General features: G+C 37.4%; 2 protein-coding genes across 6 annotated transcripts in view; one reads left to right on the forward strand and one right to left on the reverse strand.

Annotated features, from left to right (window-relative positions):
• The window catches only part of LRRC38 (leucine rich repeat containing 38), a 62,724-nt gene that overhangs the window by 14,669 nt on the left and 28,678 nt on the right, over positions 1–19,377 (forward strand). The gene's annotated exons all lie outside the window — the stretch shown is intronic.
• On the reverse strand, positions 207–14,826 carry PDPN (podoplanin). 3 transcript variants are annotated; one of them, XM_085314478.1, is made up of 6 exons: positions 14,535–14,826; positions 4,065–4,150; positions 3,629–3,758; positions 2,683–2,718; positions 2,071–2,172; positions 207–1,329 (listed from the first exon to the last, which is right to left on the reverse strand). In XM_085314478.1, the coding sequence occupies exons 1-6, from the start codon at positions 14,602–14,604 to the stop codon at positions 1,313–1,315; spliced, it is 441 nt and encodes a 146-aa protein (XP_085170604.1). In that variant the 5' UTR covers positions 14,605–14,826; the 3' UTR covers positions 207–1,312. The 3 variants fall into 3 exon arrangements, with proteins under 3 accessions (XP_085170604.1, XP_085170605.1, XP_085170603.1); XM_085314479.1 differs by having other exon boundaries at positions 2,067–2,172; positions 14,535–14,825; XM_085314477.1 differs by having other exon boundaries at positions 2,061–2,172; positions 14,535–14,825.

Consider the following 19,377-nt stretch of genomic DNA (forward strand, 5'->3'; position numbering starts at 1 on the left):
CATTTCTTATCAAAGAAATGAAATCAAATATTTAAGTCTCAGAATGGCAGAAGCCAAGACAGAGGTAACAAAATACCCAAATGTTAAAGGAAGCTTAAAAATAGCATGTAAAATGCTTTTAAACAATATTGTAAAATATGACATAACTTTATTYCCAAAGCTCAGACTGATGTAACAGTTCATGGCACAGAAAACAGAAGAGCAAATCAAAAAATCAATTAGTTTATTACTCATTGACAATGAATTATAGCAATTTCATACCCAACATGTGAGTGCCTTAAGTTTAGAAAACATGATATGCTGCAGCTGCTTGGCACAGCTTTTTCTTTGAACTTCGCACACTTACGTAGTGCTGCATCAAATATGCCATAATGAAAACCTGTAGAGTCCAAGGATGTATACCTCATTAACATGCTCTGATCTATTGTACAATGTGTGATCAAGCAAGTCTACTCTGCACTTAGAAAATGAGACAGTTAAAGAAGTGTATGTTAATTCAAAAGCTTYTACACATCAGAAGAAACTGTTAGTGACCCATCAAAAGTGGGTATATTCCAAGCACCCTTTAATTCAGGATGTGTATTTCAATCCCTATACACCTCTGTAACAAGAGAAGACAGGAAGTTTTTGCTGTAACAGTGAGATGAGCAAGCTTTTAGTTGGTAGGTCAGGTCCAGCTGGGTCTACCACACGTTGGCACATAAGTATCAAAAGCAGAAAATCAGCACTGATAGTGGAAAGACTTAAGTGCTGATAGGTAATTTGTTTATGAAATGTGGAGATAATTCAGTCTCTGAAGCTCATTCCTTCTCATCAGTAAGAAGCTTCATATCTTGCTAAACTATAATTAGGTAGATGAACATGCCACAGCACTTCAGAACACTGAAGGATGCAGTAAGCTATGTTGATTGCTCAGCTTAAGAGAAAAGAATCTTGGTATGTGGTTTCTGTCTTTAGAGGGAAAATGGATAAAATGCAATGTAAGATAATTAGCTTTGTCTGCAGTGTTTAAAATCAAGCTAGCATATGTTACCTGCAAATCACGCTTTGGAAGTATCTCTTTGCTTCTGTGTCCTTTGTCTTTTTCCTACTACATAGTTTTAATGTATTCCTGGTTAGTAAAATCCTGTAAAGYGTCCATGTTCTGTAAAGATAGTTGGTTGGAGAGTTGTGTGGGATCCCCATAGATCTGAAGTTCTTCAGCCATGCTTCCCATGGATCATCTTCTCACACAAATACAAGAATAGTCTCCAGTGCTTATAAAATAAGGAGCACTTGTCTTTACTGGCATGAAATGGCGTGATCACTTGTTTCAACTATTTTTAGGGCCTGTCAAAACAAACAGAAAAATAGGAAGACATTATGCTTTGTGGTTCATGGAGTTAGCTACATGTTAGTTAGATCTTCCTTCCCCCCCATCTTTCCTGCTGCCTATTTACTTCTKGGTTGTTTTCTTCTTTCTGCTATCACAGTTACTGTAAGTACAGCTTGTTTCCTGCCCATTGGCTAATGCTGGGTGAAGCAGTTACTAAATGTAGTGTGGGTTTTTTTTCCTTCTGAGCTTGCAAAAGCACTTAGTCTGGAAGTGGGCTAGTCAATCCTGCTGGTGCTAAAATATCTTCTGAAGCTATTCAAAGTAAAATAAAGACCRCCTGTCAGTGTTCATGTGCATCCAGCACTTTCAGAACTTGGTCCTATAGTACTTTGTAGTGAACTTCCACTTTGTGGAGAAGACTAACCCAAAATCCATGCGTGTTATAAGGGCATGCAAACAGTATCTGATATTTCAAAGTGCATGAGGGCACTATRGAGGATGTCATTAAGAGGCACTGTGGGTAAAGGGGCAAAAGTGGGTATATCTTGGTCAGATGGGAAGTATTAGGAATTTTTTGAGCAATATCTGTGACCTTACTCAGAATGATGCTTGTTTGATTTTAATGGAGAGACTGGCTATTGAATCCAAAGCATTACTAGGTTTGTCTACCACTAGAAGTACTAGAACTGTAAAGACTGACTTGTCTTCAGCTACACCCCAAAAGTCTGATTAGTGATTTACTTACGAGTACCTGCCTGACATTTTCCTTACAACAGCAATTATAATTCCTGCAAGGATTCCAACTGCTACTATGATTCCAGTAATGATTCCAACAAGTGCAATTGTTTCCAGACCACCTGAGCAAGGAAATGAACACTGTTAGCATGGTGTGCATGGGACACATGGAAAACAGTGGCTACTGGTAGTACAGGTGCTTATCTGCTGCATCCCAGTCCTTGGGGAAAACTTTCTTGTATCTTATAAACTCTCAAGTAGGTTCTGTAATTCAGTGTGGTTTTCTTATTCCTAGTCTTTGTGCTAGACTGAAAACTTGCTGGAGTCACTGGGCAAGTCTATACAGTGTACTGAGCTTTGCAAAGCCATCCTCATGTTAAGATTCATTATAAAGTACAGGCCTGCATGTATGCCTTCATGCTGGAGGGCTCCAGCATGGCTGAAGAGCCGTCTCCATAGGTACATCTCTTGTTAGGTAAGTAGGTGAGCAGGGGGAGGCAGTTTGGGGAGCATGTCATGGCTCCTCCCAGAATTTCTCCCTGAAAGTAGCATGGATGTAACTAGTGGCTTCTAGAAATGTTACCACTTGGCAATTAAGTTTTCTTGCCCTTAAAATCAGTTTTTTTTAATACCTTTCTCAGTTGCCTCTGGTTCTCTACCCAGTCCACCTGTAAAGTCAGAAACAAAATAGTTTAGATCTTTTGTTTCATATCCCAATTTACACTGCCATATCCTAGGTAAGCTTTTAACTATATCCCAGTGGTATGAGGGCTGTGTAATTGTTTCTCCGATAAATGAGCAAATGGAAAATTCAAAATCATAGTGAAAAGAGCTCTGAAATAGTAAAGACAAACTAAGATGTAAGAGTGACTATGACCTATATCTACTATTGACATTTCAGTCTGGCCACATTAYGATCAATAAGAATATATCTGATATGATCTTAAATTAGAAATCTGGTTTTAATTGCCTGGGGAATAGTTTTATAGTAGTAAGTTTTTGCCCTGTTCTCAGTGTATTTGGTAAACTGTTCTTAATCAATTTAGAAAGTTTTGTCTGTAAAAGTTTTGTGGGTTCCTTATGCGGATTTTCGTGTATGGAAAACAAAGCAAGATCTATTCAATACGCTTTTCCAGAGTCAAACTTGTAGCTGAGTTCTCAAGACAGATGAAATATAAATGTTTTCAGGGGGGAGAACCAGGCTGTTTACTGCATTTGAAGATCTTTCAGTTTGGGCTAGCCAACAGAATTTTATGGTAATTTTTAGTACCTGAAGAGCTGTCTGATTTATGCAAGTCATCTGAAAAGATGAAGGCTTCAGAGAGCTACTGACCTGTCTTGGGTTCAAACTGTAGTGATGAACTGCATGGTTTGTTTTTTCATTSCTTGTGTTAGCACGCATCTACTAAGATGCTGAGTGATTATGAAGAAATACTAAGTCTTTCCCTTTCAAAATTAAAAAATGCCCACCTTGAGCAGTTTATATTTGGTATTTCAATTTCCCAGATACTGTAGGTGCTAGTAGCATAATAACATAAATAACTTATGGTATATTAAAATAGAACATGGGTTTTTTACCTTCATTTTCAGTGGTAGCTTCATAATCAGTAGAATTCTCACTATCTTCACTTGAGACAACTACACTTTCTGTGGTCATCAGTTCTCCAAAATCCAAGAAATTTGTTTCACTGTGTAGTTTTGTGGGCAGCTAAAAGGGTTGGGGGGGGAAGAGCAAGAAAACCTCAGTATTTTTAAAGTGTATTAGTTTCTTAGTCTGCCAAGTGCCCTGTGGGTGGATTTTTGCTTGTCGTTTTTGTGCTGCTTGTGCTGAGTGACCAAAAAAATCAGTAAGCTGTTTTCTCTACCTTGCTAGAAAATTTTTTAGAACTGATAATTGTCCTTTATAATTCATTGCTAAAATCATGGGAATCACTTAAAATCTAAGCCAAAAAATAATACTAGGAATRTAATTTCAGGATAATCTAAAGGATCCTTGATTTAGAATGATACTTACCAGGGTTGGTAATTCTTCAAACTCTGAGTTATTTCTGTCTCCAAAATCAATTGTTGCACTTTCTTCTCCTTCAAGAACGGAGCTTGCTGAATAAAATAAATATATATATTTTATTTGATAATCTCCTGTCCTGGTTACTTTGAGCTCATGTTTAACAAACTTTAGAGATATCTAGTGTTCAGTCTGCCTGTCTGCCCATTTAGGAGCACAGAATTCTTCAGATTAACTTTCTGGATTCTGCTATACTTGTACAAAGCTGTAGGGCAAAGAGCTTAAGTACACATCACTTAGAATATTTAAAGGTTATGCCACATTTTAACTAGGGTTGAATAATAACACTTTAAAGAAAAGAATTTTCTTGGGGAGGAGTCTTTTCTTCTAAGTGAATGTGGCTACTCCATATCTCAAGTTAAGCACCATCTTGTGCTACTTCTAACTTCTATTCTCTAAAATAGAGCTTTTTTTCCTCTTTCAGCCCAGCTGTGTAGCTTTTTTGAACTGCCATTATTGTTTATGGGGTGTAGCTATAGTTTGGAAAGCGTTCACAAACACATCTAAGATAATTTTCTAATGCTGCAGACCTAACTTGCCATACTTACGGTTTTAACCAACAGTGTAAGGTCTCTTTCTCATTCCAGACCTATATGTCATCTCTRCTCCCTGGTACAATAAACACTTAATTTTGGCCTGCACAATCCTTTTGTTTTCTTCACAAGTATGGCCAAATTTCATCAATAGGGAAAATGAGATGGAATGAGGTAGAAAAGTACAGCAGTTATGAAGAAACTGAATATGAGTATAACTTGATTGTTTCATGCTGAAAATAAAACTGACCACACAGTGTGATATTAATACAGTATGATATTTCTTGAGTTTCTAAAGTGTCATGATTATAACTAGCAATCTCACTTAGCTTTACTTTGTAGCCTGCTGCGTAAGTTCTGATGATTCCAGATGCTAGTGTTTAAGTGTTAATAATGGACACAGACCTGAGCAAAAACTTCATGCATAAAAGTCTAAAGACTCCAGGAAAGTTCTTACCTAGATTCCACCTTAACACCTGACTTCTACTTATTCCAGCACTCTGAGCAAAAGTTTGTCCAAACTCTTCTTGAAATACAACACAGCAGTTTTCAGCACAGTGCTGTTAGTACAGAGAAACTGCATTGATACCCAAAGGCACTGTTAATGAGCCATGCTTGGTTTCCTTCAAATAACTGATTTTAGAGGTTTGGGGATAAACCTTTATGCTCAAACCTATATGATTTATGTAAGGTAACAGTTGTCAGTTGCTGACTGATTAGTTATGACCACAAAATACTTGATTTTTTTTTTTATTCTTTGCAAGGTAGTTTGTTCCATAGCACTTCTCTATTTAATCCTAATGAATAACTTTTTGATTTAACACCCTTTGCATCTCTGACTTGGAAAATATCAAGTGTTAAATTGGTGGTGATGTGCAAAGATCTTGATAAGGACAGTAATTCATATGAGTTATTAAAAACAGGGACTTGCCATACCATATGAATATTTTAATAAGGGAAATACATATGTCCTGTATAATATTTTAATTAATATCAAACATCACTGATTTCACCTATTTTAATGGCAGTCTTACCTCTTCTGCATTTGAATTTAAAATATTTCTGTTCTGATCTCTTGTCAGAAAATAGACTTAATATTCATACCTCTAAACATACCCCACTTGCATTGTATATTATTTAGAGGCAGGTAAACAGTTTTTTTTCTGATACTGAAAAAATAGGACAAACAGTTTTAGTAAACTTTTTAAAATGAAAATCAGGTTAGAATCACTTTAGATCAGCTGTACAAACATCATTCTTTACATGCCATTTTTTAGTGAAAAATGTTATTTCAAACCAAAAAGCAAGTGTTAAGATTAAAAGGGGCAGAAACATTTGTGAAGGAAACTTTTATTCAGAGGAAGAATGATTTGACATTTTAAATATTACTCCATTTTTACTTGAAACTCTGCATTGAATTCAACTTGCAAACATTTTCTGTTATTCCCAAATGTCATTTTTGAGCCAAGTTTACTTTTCATCCATCCATAACAATATACAGCTGAGATCTTTCCCTTTTCCAAGAAACCGAATACTGATAATCTGAACTTAGATTTCTGACTCCATGTTTATTTGAGTAAATAGACTTTTATAAATAGGATTTTATATTTATATACTTCTATAAGCCTGAATATAGATACACTTTCTATTTAAGAGCAAAAAGGGTGTGGAAGTTGCACTTCAGGCACTAATAGAGGAAAGTTTATTCATGTTATGCGAGCATGAGGCCTTATACAGCTGCCTTAGAATCTTAAGGTCTGTAAAGTCAGTGATTAAAATCCTCAGCTTTTGGTTTATAGAAATATTCCATTTAAATTTAAATATTTTGATTATGGTATGTATGTTAGTTAAAAAATTTGCAGTAGAGCACAACATGAATTTTAAGGATCAGTTAAGTTTGATAATTCCTGTCAAAACTGAAGAACATCTTTTATTCACTGGTCACAGAATAAGTACAGATGAAGAAAACCAATTATCAGAGGGAGGAAAAACCCAAATGGAAAGTGAAGTATGTTTAGTATATGAACAACTAACAACTCATTCAAGGAAGCTAATCGTACTGTTGGCATGGCAGTAATTTTCAGCCCTGAAGAATTACTGTCAGTAAAGGCGTGAAAGGAAACTRTCACTTAAAGGTGTAGAGAATTAGTAAAGATAAATGTGAGGGAGAGTGAAATAACTATTTTTTGTGTGGTAAAGATATCAAATATCCTTGTCAAAACATGGCATGTAGAAGACCTGTTTTGCTGTGTTGCCTTTAGTATACAGGGAATGGCAAAAGGCAACAGCCCAGACTTACTTTGCCTAATTCTCGGTTCTTAATGGAAGTGCGTAAGTAAGGTCTGTACTTGACCACATCTCCCTTTGTTGTCAGGAGGAGAAGATAAATACTTCCAGAGTATACTAATGCTGTGTGGCAATACAGCATGCAGAGAAAAATGGTAAGAAAAAAAAATGCTCTGGGAGGAGGCATCCAATTTAAACTTCAAACTTGCTAAGTTTTAAATGAGCTTGAAATGTTGAAGAAACCTGAGAGGGAAACTGCTGCATATAGTGTGTACAAGGTGTAATGCTACAGAAGTCATAAAGAGAATATAAATGGGACATAAGGGTATGTGTACCTTGGCCTTTTGATTTCATCTGATGTGGCCCAAATGTAGAAAGAATCATAGGGTCAAGTAGCACTTTTGCGTATGTTCTTAATACTACCTTAGAGGAGCATGTAAATAAAAGCATTGTCTYGCAGTGCTATGATTGCCTCCAGCTAGTACTACTACCTTTCTGCTTGCAGTTATACATCATTGCAGATGTGAATTAATCACTGTGTTCATCTCTGCCAGAATTCCAGCTGGGTACATTTCAGTTCAAAGTCCGCAGCTGCTATCAGGCTGCAACTTCTCACACTAGGAGAAAATTTGATGTCTTTAAAAGTTTACTATTGCTTTGAAAACATTGAGTGGTTAAGCATCCCATGACCCACTTGTGGAAAGATGAGCTCACTAGTCATTGTTATTCATAGAATGACAGTTTACTAGAAAAACCTCTTAGGGTTGCTTTCAAAGCACAGTGGTTGTGTTGGGCAGGAGAGTGAGTTGTAAAACTGTTGGCCATTAGCATTTCTTTAAGGTATCTCCAAAAACAACAAAGATGCTTTTGAAAAATGAAAAAAGTTAGAGGATCTTTTTTCTTTCTCAACTTAAAATAATCCCAGACACCAGCAGGCAAAGGCTGCCTTATATCCATGTTTCAGCTTATCCTTGAAATGGGAAGCCTTCAAAATGGAATGAGTTTCAGTCCCTGACATAAGAGATGAGTAGGTGAAAACTGCTAACCTTAAAGGCTTCTCTAGAACAGCAAGATACAGCATTTAATGGGGCTAGTGACTTGAGAAGTATCACTCTTTCCTTTGAGATATTAAGCTACCATTAAGCTAGTCTGTTAGACTTGACTGATCATGGTTTTTTGCGAAGTATGTTTCTTGTCTGTTCTTGAGCTATTACAAAGTGGCAGTGCTTGAAGGACTCTGCGTGTACGTATGTGTGCTAGCCATGCTGTTTTGGCCGTATTCTATTCAGGATTTATGTTTTGATACAAGAATACCCTTTCTGAAGAAGCATTCTTCACTTTTGGACTTTAATTTGGTTGCAAGCAAAGTGAGTCTTGCGGTGTTTTATTATTGGAATCTTGTTCAGACTCAGTTTGGTCATTTGTGTTGGTAGAAGTATAACAAAAACGTGTGATTTGATAAGATAGCTGTCATTTGAATACATAACTTCTCAGCAGCAGCTTTCTAGTTTTGAAATAGAATTTTGTTGTCTAATGAAAGTATGAAGCCCTAACTTGGCTTCATACTCAATTTAAAGAGGAATCATCTCACTTAACCTCCAGAGTTAGGTCCACAACCTTTTTCATCAACTTTTGTCTGAAGGAGTAGCTATTTATTTTTTTCCTATTATGACAATTGCTTAAGCATTTCTAGGAATTAAAAATGTTAGTCCCTTTTCTTCTGAGTTGGTTCTTTGGCACGGTCAAATCCAGATGCTCAAATATGAATAAAGCTACAAAATCTGTCAGGCTAACTTTGAAAATTTTAGTTTGAGGAAGAACATATACTAGCTTTTTATTTACCTTCTGGATTTTGAGCCTTTAGACAGTTATTTTCAGATTCTTTGAAGGCTAGGAATAGTTTCTGAAAACAAGGACTGAAATTCTCATTTGTACCTATGGCTCCTGCAAAGTTCCTAACACTTTCAGTATTCTGAGAACTTGATATGATTGGCCTGTTTGAGACCACAGTATTGGCTTTTCCCTTTATTTTTGTTCTTTTGGGAGTTAGGGTAGTATGTCATGCCATGATAAATGTTCAGGAATTTTAAGTGCCTAGGCTTTGTGTTGTCCTGAAGAAAGTACATATGCTGCCTAAATCTTGAAGTGCTCACTGCCTGTTCTGTGTATGAAGATTGACAGCCTTCACTTTATATAGTGAAGGAAGCTGAATGACAAAATTACTGTAAACTTGGGAAAGTATCTACCAATCAAAAACAAGGTCGTGATGCACAAGAAGAGATTTAGTTAGGCCTTATTCAGAGCATGACTGACTTTGTTCAGCTGTTCTGTGTAGCTCATGATGACAACATTTTGCTGAACTGTCAGAAACATTTCCTGTGGTCACCACACCCTGTTGCAGATGGTTTCTATTGCTGTGTCTGGTTTAGCCAAAGGAATAAAGCCAGGATTTAAATTCACAGTGCTGAGTGGCAAAGAACCACTCAGCTGTTTCTAAAGTAATTGCATGTCTTCTGGATGTTTCAATATTATATTTCATAATGCCCATGCATAGGATACCCACAGAAAATCAAAACATTTTAACTGGGGCAGATGTAGAGGAAAAATTTGCAGTTCAAGAGCTTGCTATACGTTTATGACCAATAGGCAAAAGTATGAAATAAAGCCACAGGAGAAAATGGTGATAATTTTCAAAGCTTTTTCTATTATGCAAGGTAAAATCAGTCACAAAACCATGGATATTAAAGAAAGGCTAACTCTATTACAGGATATTTCCTTGCAAATAGTTCCTTGTAGAACTAGAGATAAGTCTTCTCAGGTTTATGCTTTTAGTGATGTTGCTGTGTAGATCTGAGATCGCTTCTCTAAGGAAAGCGTCAGAGTTGCTTTCTCATGAATCTGTTTGCGGAAGTATTCTTAATGATGGGTTTTGCCCTGTGACCACAGTGTGCCCTGTTTGTGGTCGTATTAGTAATAGCTTGTTTTCTATATGCAGTAAGAGTTTGAGTGCGGCAACAAGGTTGGAGATAATGTGATCAAGGTGCGAGTATCTTGYATCACTCTGTTAGTGGCACCTAAAACTGCAGCATTAGTGTCATGTGTCTATCACTGTGTGGCTGGAAAAGGAGTGCTAGAGCTTAAGATACTTCAGATGAGCCCAATTTCACAAGAAGAAAAGTACAAAACAATTTTGTGCAGTGGATGATCTGTGTACAAATACAGGAATATGTGAATACAGATGAAAGGAATTAAGAAATGACCTCTAGTATTGTAATGGAAGAAGCTTTTTTCCCTGAATCACTTCCTTCCCAAAACTGAGGCAGTAGACACATGCCCTTTTACAGCTGTCAGCTTGAAGAGGTTACTTCCTGTGGTGGCTTATCACCACCACCTTGGTGAAGATTGCTATCCCCTTATATCTGCATGCTAAACACTACACCTGGAAACTAAGCTTTAATTTTGTTCACACAGTGATTTTTCACTACTTGCTGTATATTGCACATGGCAAGGGAGACTCAAATACATTTAGTCTGACATTCATATTAGTTAATAACATACTAGCTAATATTTGGATGTATTTCAGAGTCATGAAAACACTTTAATATGCTCTCAGAATGAAGGGTATCCCCTCTAGAGATTTAGCAGTAGCTTGTGTACTACTCAGGTCCTACTAAGAGTACACTTTGATTTGAAATAGCACGTGCAACTGAACTGTGCTTTTTGTAAAGGATTTTTCTAATTATTAGAAAATTAGTTTATGCTGAATGTTATAATATTTGTAATCAACAGAAAGGAAGATGGAAAAACATGAGGCAACCATAAAGTAACATAAAAATGTGCACAGTATCATAGCTTTTCTTTCCTTTGAGAGTCTTTGGCCAGGCTTCTGAGAGAGCGGGTTGGAAATAAATAGTAAATTTTTATTCTCATTTGTTTGTCTCTAGCACTTCCCAACATTCCTTATCTCTCAGTCCTACATCTTGTTATGAAATAGTATGTACTGAGCTGTGCACCACATGGCTCTGAGTTTTGCTGTAGCATTAATGTAAACTGAGGGTATAGTATGTGTGTACACAAATCTGCGGAGGCCCTTTCAGAGGCTGCCTATTTGCAGTATGGGTTTGGGAAGTTTCCATCAAGTCCCCCCCCCCCCACATCCAGACAAAAAGCAAACAAACCACCAAAGCAGGCATGCAACTGAGACATGCCATGTTTTACAGATGGGCAGACAGTGGTCACTTGTGATACACACGTGTATGGTTTGCCTCAGTGACACAAGGAAGAAACACTGCCCAGCAGTTTGTGGGCTGTGAACCAYGTTCTCTTTACTAATTCTTGATTATTTACCTTTTTAGATACATTATCTACTTATATCTCATTAGGTTGTCAGCTGTGTATCTTTGCAGCTTATTTCCAAGAACTAGATCTTCATTGAGCCCATGCATTAATCCCAGGAAACAGATTTACAAGAGCTGAGAATCTAGCCTGACTGTTTCCAGTTTTCACCATGCAAACTGAGTTAACAAAAGGTGTACTTGTGAATTTTTAAATGTGAAGGTTTTCATGTAAAAATTACATATTCAAAAACTTGCTTTTAATTCCCAGATTTTAATTGGGTGGGCAAGCCTGTCTCCCTGCTTGAGAACAAAACAAATTACATCTATATAATCTAGTATAGTCCTGTTTCATTTTGAGATATTACATAGTATTTGCATCTGGCTAACAGCAAGCACATGGACAGTTGCTACAGCTCAACTGACTATTAACAAGTTAATAATCATTTTAATAATCATGTTAATTTTTGTTCATGTTGTGACAGCTACTAGAGTAATCCTTTATGTACAATGATTATGCTCACACCATAGGTAAGGTTTCAAATTATGAAGTGTTTAGCCTCTGTAAAGTGCTTGAATGTTTGTGCTTTTTGTTGTTTGATTAATGCTACTCTGGAAAAACTTTGGGCCAGCTTCCATTTCAACTCATTTGATCTGGCTCTTTGTGGTAAGATTTGCCTGAGGTTTTTGTACACTGAACCGGATCACAGAGGGATGAATAGGGATGAATGTCTCTGTTAATCATTTCAACAGGAAATGTTTTAGTCTAGAAAGTCATCAGGTTATATGTAGAATGCTCAGGGCTGTTGTATAGAAAAAACATGACAGGATACTTGGCTGTTTGTCAGTCTTTAAGCCATGAATGGTTAACACAAATAAAGCATACATCAATTTATTTTTAAGTAAACAGCGGTGTAAAACTTTGTTGCTGCTTTCTGGATTTTTCCTATCTTCTGCCATTAATGTTGTTTGGGAATTCACTTGGAAAGAGGGAAATGAATTATCTTCTCCATGTCAATACTGTATTTTGGACTTCTACAGTTTTGTTCTGTCTTGTTTTACATGGTACAATTTAATAGAGCATTTATCCTTTCCACTAGAAAGCAGGTTGCTGACTGTGGGACTGAAAACTCCTGCTAAGATTAACACAAAAACAATAGGAGACTTTGAAAATGAATGAAGGCTCTTGTTAAAGTGGTTCAGATGTAATTTGTGATGCTGTCTACGAGCAAAGCATGTTTAGGCTTTACTGACTTTTCCCTTAAGATTCATAGGTTTTCATTAAAATGCTGTTCGTAAGTTGGCTGATAGTTCCTGTTTTGGGGACTGTTGCTTAGTTGTCTTTCTGGCTCACAGATGTCCTGAAACAGTTTCTGTGTCTCTGGCTTTCATAAAGTTGCAGCGACTCAGATGTGGCAGATACTAATACAACTAGTCAAATTGTGGATCACTCTCTTGAAGGGGAAGAATGTTGTACTCAGACCTCGCATGAGTGACTGAATTGCCAATTCACTTTGACAGTGAAGGAGGAGTTTGGAAGAAAACAATCCTTTTGGAACTATGTCCTCTATCAAAGCATGCTTTTTTTAGATTCAGTCTTGATCAGAAACTGGAGTGTCCAAAGGTAACACAAGAAGAGCTGCAGATTTATTTCTAGCATGATCAGAAGTAAGAGGTATCAGAATCTGAATAGGAGACTTTCTCAAAACTATGCAGGCTAAACTGTCTATCCCAGAAGTTCAAGTATCTGTAGACAGCCWCTCCACCTAGTACTGTGCAAGAACAAACTGCTTCATCTGAGTGGCCAGTGCAATTACTGAATGCCAGTGGCAGCATTGTYTATTCTAGGTCTGTTCTAGCTTATAATCACTGATGGTTATCAGCAAACAGCAGAATGGAACACAGGGGATATGCTGGAGACTTSTGTATATTATATACAGAGTCTACTTTCCTGGAGAGCCCATAGGAAATTATCCTGATGACTGGCCACACTTCAAGAAAAATAAAATCTAGCTAGAGAAACACTGGCAGCCAGAAAGCCTTAAATATTATAAGCCAAGTTCTGGATCAGTCCATGGAGTTCAACGCAAGCTACATGGGCCATAAAACTAAGTTAGAATTTTGCAAGCAGGAAGCATTTCAGCACTTCTCTGGCTAACAGGGTTTCAACCTGATCATTGCTGGGCTGCTTAACTCAGCAGTCAAGGGAAATGTGCTTTAAAATTTCCCCAAAGCCTGTGGATGAAAGAATCTTTCTCTTGTATTGTGATATCCTATAAACTCCGTAAGACATTGATATAAAATGATGTATTTTTGCTTCCTTTTTAGAGGTTGGAAATGTTGCTATGTTATACTGGTGCCCTTTTTTAAGGGTATGCCAGCTCGGAAAGTGAATTTGAGCCTTAAATGTTTATCCTAGAAAGCCCAGAAAGCAATGCTTGAAGTGTTTGCCTAACACTTATTTTTTTTGATTGCTGTGAAGTTTTGGAGCAAAACTGAAAACTCTTTAAGCCTTATTCTTACATACACAAGACCAAGAATTCCAGTTAAAGTCTGAAGCCAATGTCCATGTGGAGTAAATTGGCATACCTCTGGTGTTTCCAACAGAATGATACTGATTGTCACTAGGCCACATGTTTCAGTTAGGGTCTGAAAACCCAAATCTGGTTTGGAAAACTGATGGATGGAGTTTTGTTATTTTTCAGGAAACTTGCAACAGGGAACACCGATGTTCTGTAGTAACTGTTGCTATATTCCACTACTGTAGGAATACTGAGTCCACTGCATGCTGCCARTTCATTCATACTGATTCAAATATTCTACAGGAAGACTGATTGTGATGGTCCTGGTASCATCATAAAGTACTATTCAGGGTAATTCTGTTCACTGTTGATAACCAGATTCTTTCTCTTCAAAGATTTGTATGTGATTTTCATAGCAGAGCTGAGAAAATTATAGCTTGTATTCTCCTTTGCAAATATTACATAGTGAAACTAAAGCCATTTCCAAGAGCTGCTGATGTAATGCCTTCACTGATTTCTCATAAACTACTTCCCTTACACAGAGAAAGTTTTTTAATAGACCACAACTCTACCAATCTGAAAGCTATTGATATCCCTCTCCTAATACAACCATAGTAGATGCTCAGTAATAGCTTATGAATTCAAAAGAAAGTTTATAAACAGGACAGCAATTATATTGCATATGAGCAAGCACAAAAACTGCTAATTATATGGAATCATTGAAAATCTTAGTGTTTTTCTTACCTTCTTCAGCAAATGCTATGAAAGGCGCACTCCCCAGCACGAAGATGACGATCTGAATTTTAATAAACATCTTTGCTATGGTTAGAGATTAGCTTTCCAGTCCTGAGACCAGATGGATTCAATTTTTTTAGAGGCAGAGGAGAGTTGAGTTCACAGAAAGTCGTCACTACAGAAAATACTTTGGTATTTGAAATATTCCTTTAACAGCAGGGAAGTTTTTCCCAGATGATAACTATAAAGCTAAAGAAAAGTAACGGAGTGGAGTCAGCATTTTTTTTAACTAAGGGGTGGGAGCRTGTCTAAGGTGGTCTCAAAGAAGAGCTGGGCCCGCCTTCCACGCTCTGTTTGGTCGGCACTAAAATTATGATCTCAGCCCAGGTTTAAAGTTACAGGAGCTGTTGTGCGTTTCAGAAGACTCTTATTTAGCAAAGAGGGAAGGGATGTTTAGCCAGAGCAAGATGTTCAGGGAGTTCCCTCCCGTCTGTAAAGTATTTTTAAAATTATTTAAGGAGCAACACTAAGGACATTTTTTCCCCTGTTATTTCCAGCAGTGAACTGAAGCTTTTTTCATTTCAAAGTGAGCCTCCATGTTTATCTGAAGAAAGGTGGTAATAAATGTGCATTTAGGGATACTGAAATAGTTTTAGAACAGAGCATTTAATTCTCTGGTAGATTCTGTCTGATTTTTTTCTGTGCATGCGTCTCGGCTTGTATGTCCTCAAGTGACACCCTACCTGTACTCTAGCATCTATTACTGCCCGCAGACTTGCAAGCACTGCTGTACTAATTTCACCTTACAGAGATGGAGGATTTTGCCTTGCCGTGTATAACTGTGTAGTAAAGTTGTGCAATTGTCTGTGCAGTTGCTTTTTTCGTAAATGTGTCTGTGGATCAAGCAGCATATGTGCAAGGCTAGATTTAAACTGTCTACCAATGTCTGAAACAGAAAAATAACAAAGTTTATGCTCTCAAATAAGGTTGTAACACAAGTTGGAGTTAAAGCAGGGCTCTAGGAGCAAAGACTTTTATTAACCCTTTTCTGAATCTGCCCTTGTCTTGGGCAAATAGTAATTTACTGATCCCCACACACTCTTTAGGGGTATTATGAGGTTTAATCAGCCCTAGCATGTGAACTAATAATACCAGTGTTGTATGGTTGTTAAGCAAGGCCTTGAACTATACCACAACACAGCTGGAAGCCCACAGTAAAATCTATGTAGAAGCAGTTACTCTTCTTTCAAATGCTCGCAAGAGTCCTCCTCAAGAAAAGGAAGCTGGAACACAAAGTCACAGGCTGGTGTCCCTCGGCTTGGTGCAAGTTGTTGATTGCTGGCAAAGGAAGACCGTTGCTTGCCTACTGCAGCCTTGTGGTAGAGCAGAGGAAATCTGTGGCCACTGATCATTGCGCCCATGGTTTCTGTTCCTTATGTTCTGCAGTGCCAGGACAACAGACTTTGAAGCAGAGTGCTGAAGTATAGATTTGTTCCCTTTCTGCTGACCATTTTGGAGGAGGTAACCTCTGCAGAAGGGTGCAGCAGACTTGTAGGAGAGGCTTTTTTTTTAATAGATTATATATGTATGTATACTTTTAATCTAGGTGATTTTGTTCAGGGGATGTGCGTCAGCTTTCATTAAGAGCCCACAACACTCTGGGATGCAAAGCAAATCTAAATGTAAGCAGTGATACAGTTGCATAAAGAGGACTGCAAATGGGAAGCGTGACACCTTCCATAGGGCTTTTGTTTCCTTTTTGAACTAGTATGYGTCAAAAGAATTTGTTAGCAATCAATTTAAATCATAGTTCCGTAACTGTGTTCGTTGTTGTGTCTAGGATCACTAGGAGAATAGAATGAAAAGATGAAAAGTCAATGCTAATATGAAGAGGTAACAGGCATTATTGGTTTATAATCTGCAGATGATCAATAAAATAATCCTGTTGCTTTGAGTCCTCTAATAACTAAGTTATTTCTGGATAGTGTTGCTGCTTCAAATTTATTTAAAAGAATGTTTGCTTATTGGGAAATGCCATTCCTCTGAAACTAAATTTTCAAAAGTTCTGAAACTCAAATTTGCAGTGGGAATGTGTCAGCTTTAATGAAATGTATTTTCACAAACCAAAACAAATCATTCTTAACCTTATCAGAAGGGAATGTYTGGATCTCTGTAAGCATTTTCGGAATGAAAAGAGAACATAGTGGACTACGAAAGGCAAACTGGAACAAACCCATGATTGTTCTTAAAGTTTAGTTCAACAAACACTCATCAGGAATGAAAAGAGGATTTCAACCCATTCTCCTCCAAGGTACTGTGAGGACCTGTCATCTTCATGCTCTTTCATATACACAAATTTGTTCRTACTTATGGATAACCTTTTCAAAGGAGGACAGGCTATTAGCTGGATTAAGTAATTTCCTCCTTTAAATTGCAGTGCATTCTAGGTGTAGAACTAAAGCTCTTGAGCATTCAGGAATTAGAGGCATCCAAGTACTAGTGGTACTTCCAATATTTTTTATCATTCTTATTGTTCTTGCCAGTAGTTAATAGTTCTCCCTGTTCCAGACCATTCCTCATGAGAAACTCTTTATCAAACTATGGAGAGTTTAATAAGATCAGTTTATGTCTTAGTATCCAGGTACAACCAAGGGAAAGAAATTTGCCTGAGGATACAAAACAATCAAGTGAAAAAGCTAGGAATGGGTCCTACCTGTTGTCTTGAGGTAAAATTGTTCCTAAGGACTTGCACCTTTCTTTGATTCTTGAGAATAAACTTAGAAATGAAAGTTACAGGAACTTGTCTTCTAGTGAGGACAACATGTTACTGAATAAGGGGATTAAAGCTGCTCTCTGATCTGAAAAAAAAATAAGTCTTTTGGAAAGGCTAATCTAACCTGGGATGCGATATGGAACCGGGTAGAKGAGAAAGCAGTTTTCCCTTGCAGCTGCAGCAAAGTGAAGACTTCAAAACCATAGTTCATCATATAATATTCTGTTAAGCCAAGAGGTTTTGTGAAAATAAATGAAGTATTCTAAGGTTCTAATTCAACAATCAGTCTTTGCTTAAAGAAGCATTTAATCACAAGCTTTATTTCTAAAGGAAAGGTAAGCACATACCTGTATTCAAGTGTGTGCCTTTGGTAATGGGTTTAGGCATGTATTCAAATGCTCTAGTGAACTGAAATTTAGATCTACACAGAGGGTGTAAGAAATGTCTTTTGCTTCTGCTAGTGATATGACAGGTTGCATGAAGTCTTTCAGCCAGCTCTTTCCAACTGGAGAGCGCCAGGATGTGAGTATGTAGGTCACCCCCTTTTTGGGATGTGGAGGGGAAGGCTGCTCTGTGTTTTAAATCAGTGGCTTAAGGGAGGAGTTAGAAAGGCCCTGGAGTGGAAGCAGGCCTTTTATTTTTCATTTTATCTGTTCCTCCCAACTCTATCAGTCGTTTACGCAGCCTCCCGAGAGGCCCTGGCTGTCTCTYTAGCTCAGTAAAAGCAAAACATGAAACATTGCAGGATATATTCTCTGCTCTTGCTCTACATCCAGCTAAGTGTTATGTCTCAGCAGCAAATCAACCTTCAGTAACTCAAGGCCTGAACTTTTGGGGRCAGTATTAGCAGAAATGATCTGATTTTTGTGTGTAACTTCTGGAAATCCTTTGAGGACATCTCTTCTCCAGGGCTGATGCTTAGGAGTGCTGAGCATTCAGAGCTCCTGTAAAATTCATCTGAGTCTGTGCGTGCTTGGCCCTTCTGCAAACCAATGCCCTAATGTCTCAAACTGGACAGCAACTAGTCTTTAAAATTTTGGGTTACATCTCACTAGAAGAGTTGTCTGTCACCTGCCTAAATGTCAGTTATGAAAAATATAAGCTAGGAATAGAATTCATTTTTTATTCCCACTTCCAGAAGAGTGTTTTGCAAGCACTTCTCTGCTCATGACTTATGCAAAGTTTTCCAAAAAGAGTAGGTCTGTTGTGTAAATGAATGATTCAAGAATTGAGATGGACAATTCTATATCACATGATTTACTGAGAGATATCTTCACGGTAAAGCAAAGTTGCCTTGTTGAATGCAGGTAATGAAAAATTGTAGTTATCATTCTGGGTCTCCTTCTTTTGACTACTAGGACATTTCCTCAAATGTGAATCAGGGGGGTTCATATTTCAAGACCTACCAGAAGGGGGGTGGTTTTGGCCACAGAGGGAAAACAGGAAATGACTTGAAAATTAATAAAGCTTGAGGAAAACAGCTTTTATGTTTCTGACCATTGCAGGGCCCACAGCTGCCCTGGGGAACAGAAACATGAAATATGGTAACAAAGATATCYTTCTAGTTATAGAGCAGCTTTGCAAAGGATATCAAATTGGAGGCATTTAAACTTTTTGAGTGCATTTTCACTGAAAGTACTGGTTTACTTTTTATCTACTAGAGATGCTGTAAGCTGTGAGGTTTTCACTTGCACTGGAACCATTTCTAAAGAAAAAGAAAATCTAGCAGCAGATGGAGCTGCACATTCATGAAAAACTAATAAGCTAGACAGCAGTCAGGACATTTAAATTTGTCATTGTGCAAAGATCCCTGACAGCTTTGGAACTGTGTAGGATATTAGGGGACTAATTTGACTCCTCCTCTTTCAAGAGATGAGTCAACATTTTTGTGTGGCCTTACATAAAAGTGTGTGAGTATATTGGGAAAAAAAAAAGTTATATGTACACAGACACATGCAAGTCTACATAGTGGACTTCAAATTGAGAGTATATTTGATTATATTTATGTCTTAGTTATTTATATGGAAGTAGAAAAGGTTTTTGCAGAAATAGAGCCTTGCACTTAGAAATGACTTTCAC

This window comes from Rhea americana, unplaced genomic scaffold (assembly GCF_003343005.1).
Source record: "Rhea americana isolate MKP2758 unplaced genomic scaffold, rheAme1 scaffold_404, whole genome shotgun sequence".
In the NCBI taxonomy this organism is placed as follows: domain Eukaryota; kingdom Metazoa; phylum Chordata; class Aves; order Rheiformes; family Rheidae; genus Rhea; species Rhea americana.

Bases quoted from the DNA above. Each gene is read 5' to 3' on its own strand.
- PDPN (XM_085314478.1), bottom strand. From the start codon at position 14,604: ATGTTTATTAAAATTCAGATCGTCATCTTCGTGCTGGGGAGTGCGCCT. The intron at 3,759-4,064 runs GTAAGTATCATT...CAACCCTTTTAG, and splicing joins TTGAAGAATTACCAACCCTG to CTGCCCACAAAACTACACAG. The intron at 2,719-3,628 runs GTAAAAAACCCA...CTGACTTTACAG, and splicing joins AGCTACCACTGAAAATGAAG to GTGGACTGGGTAGAGAACCA.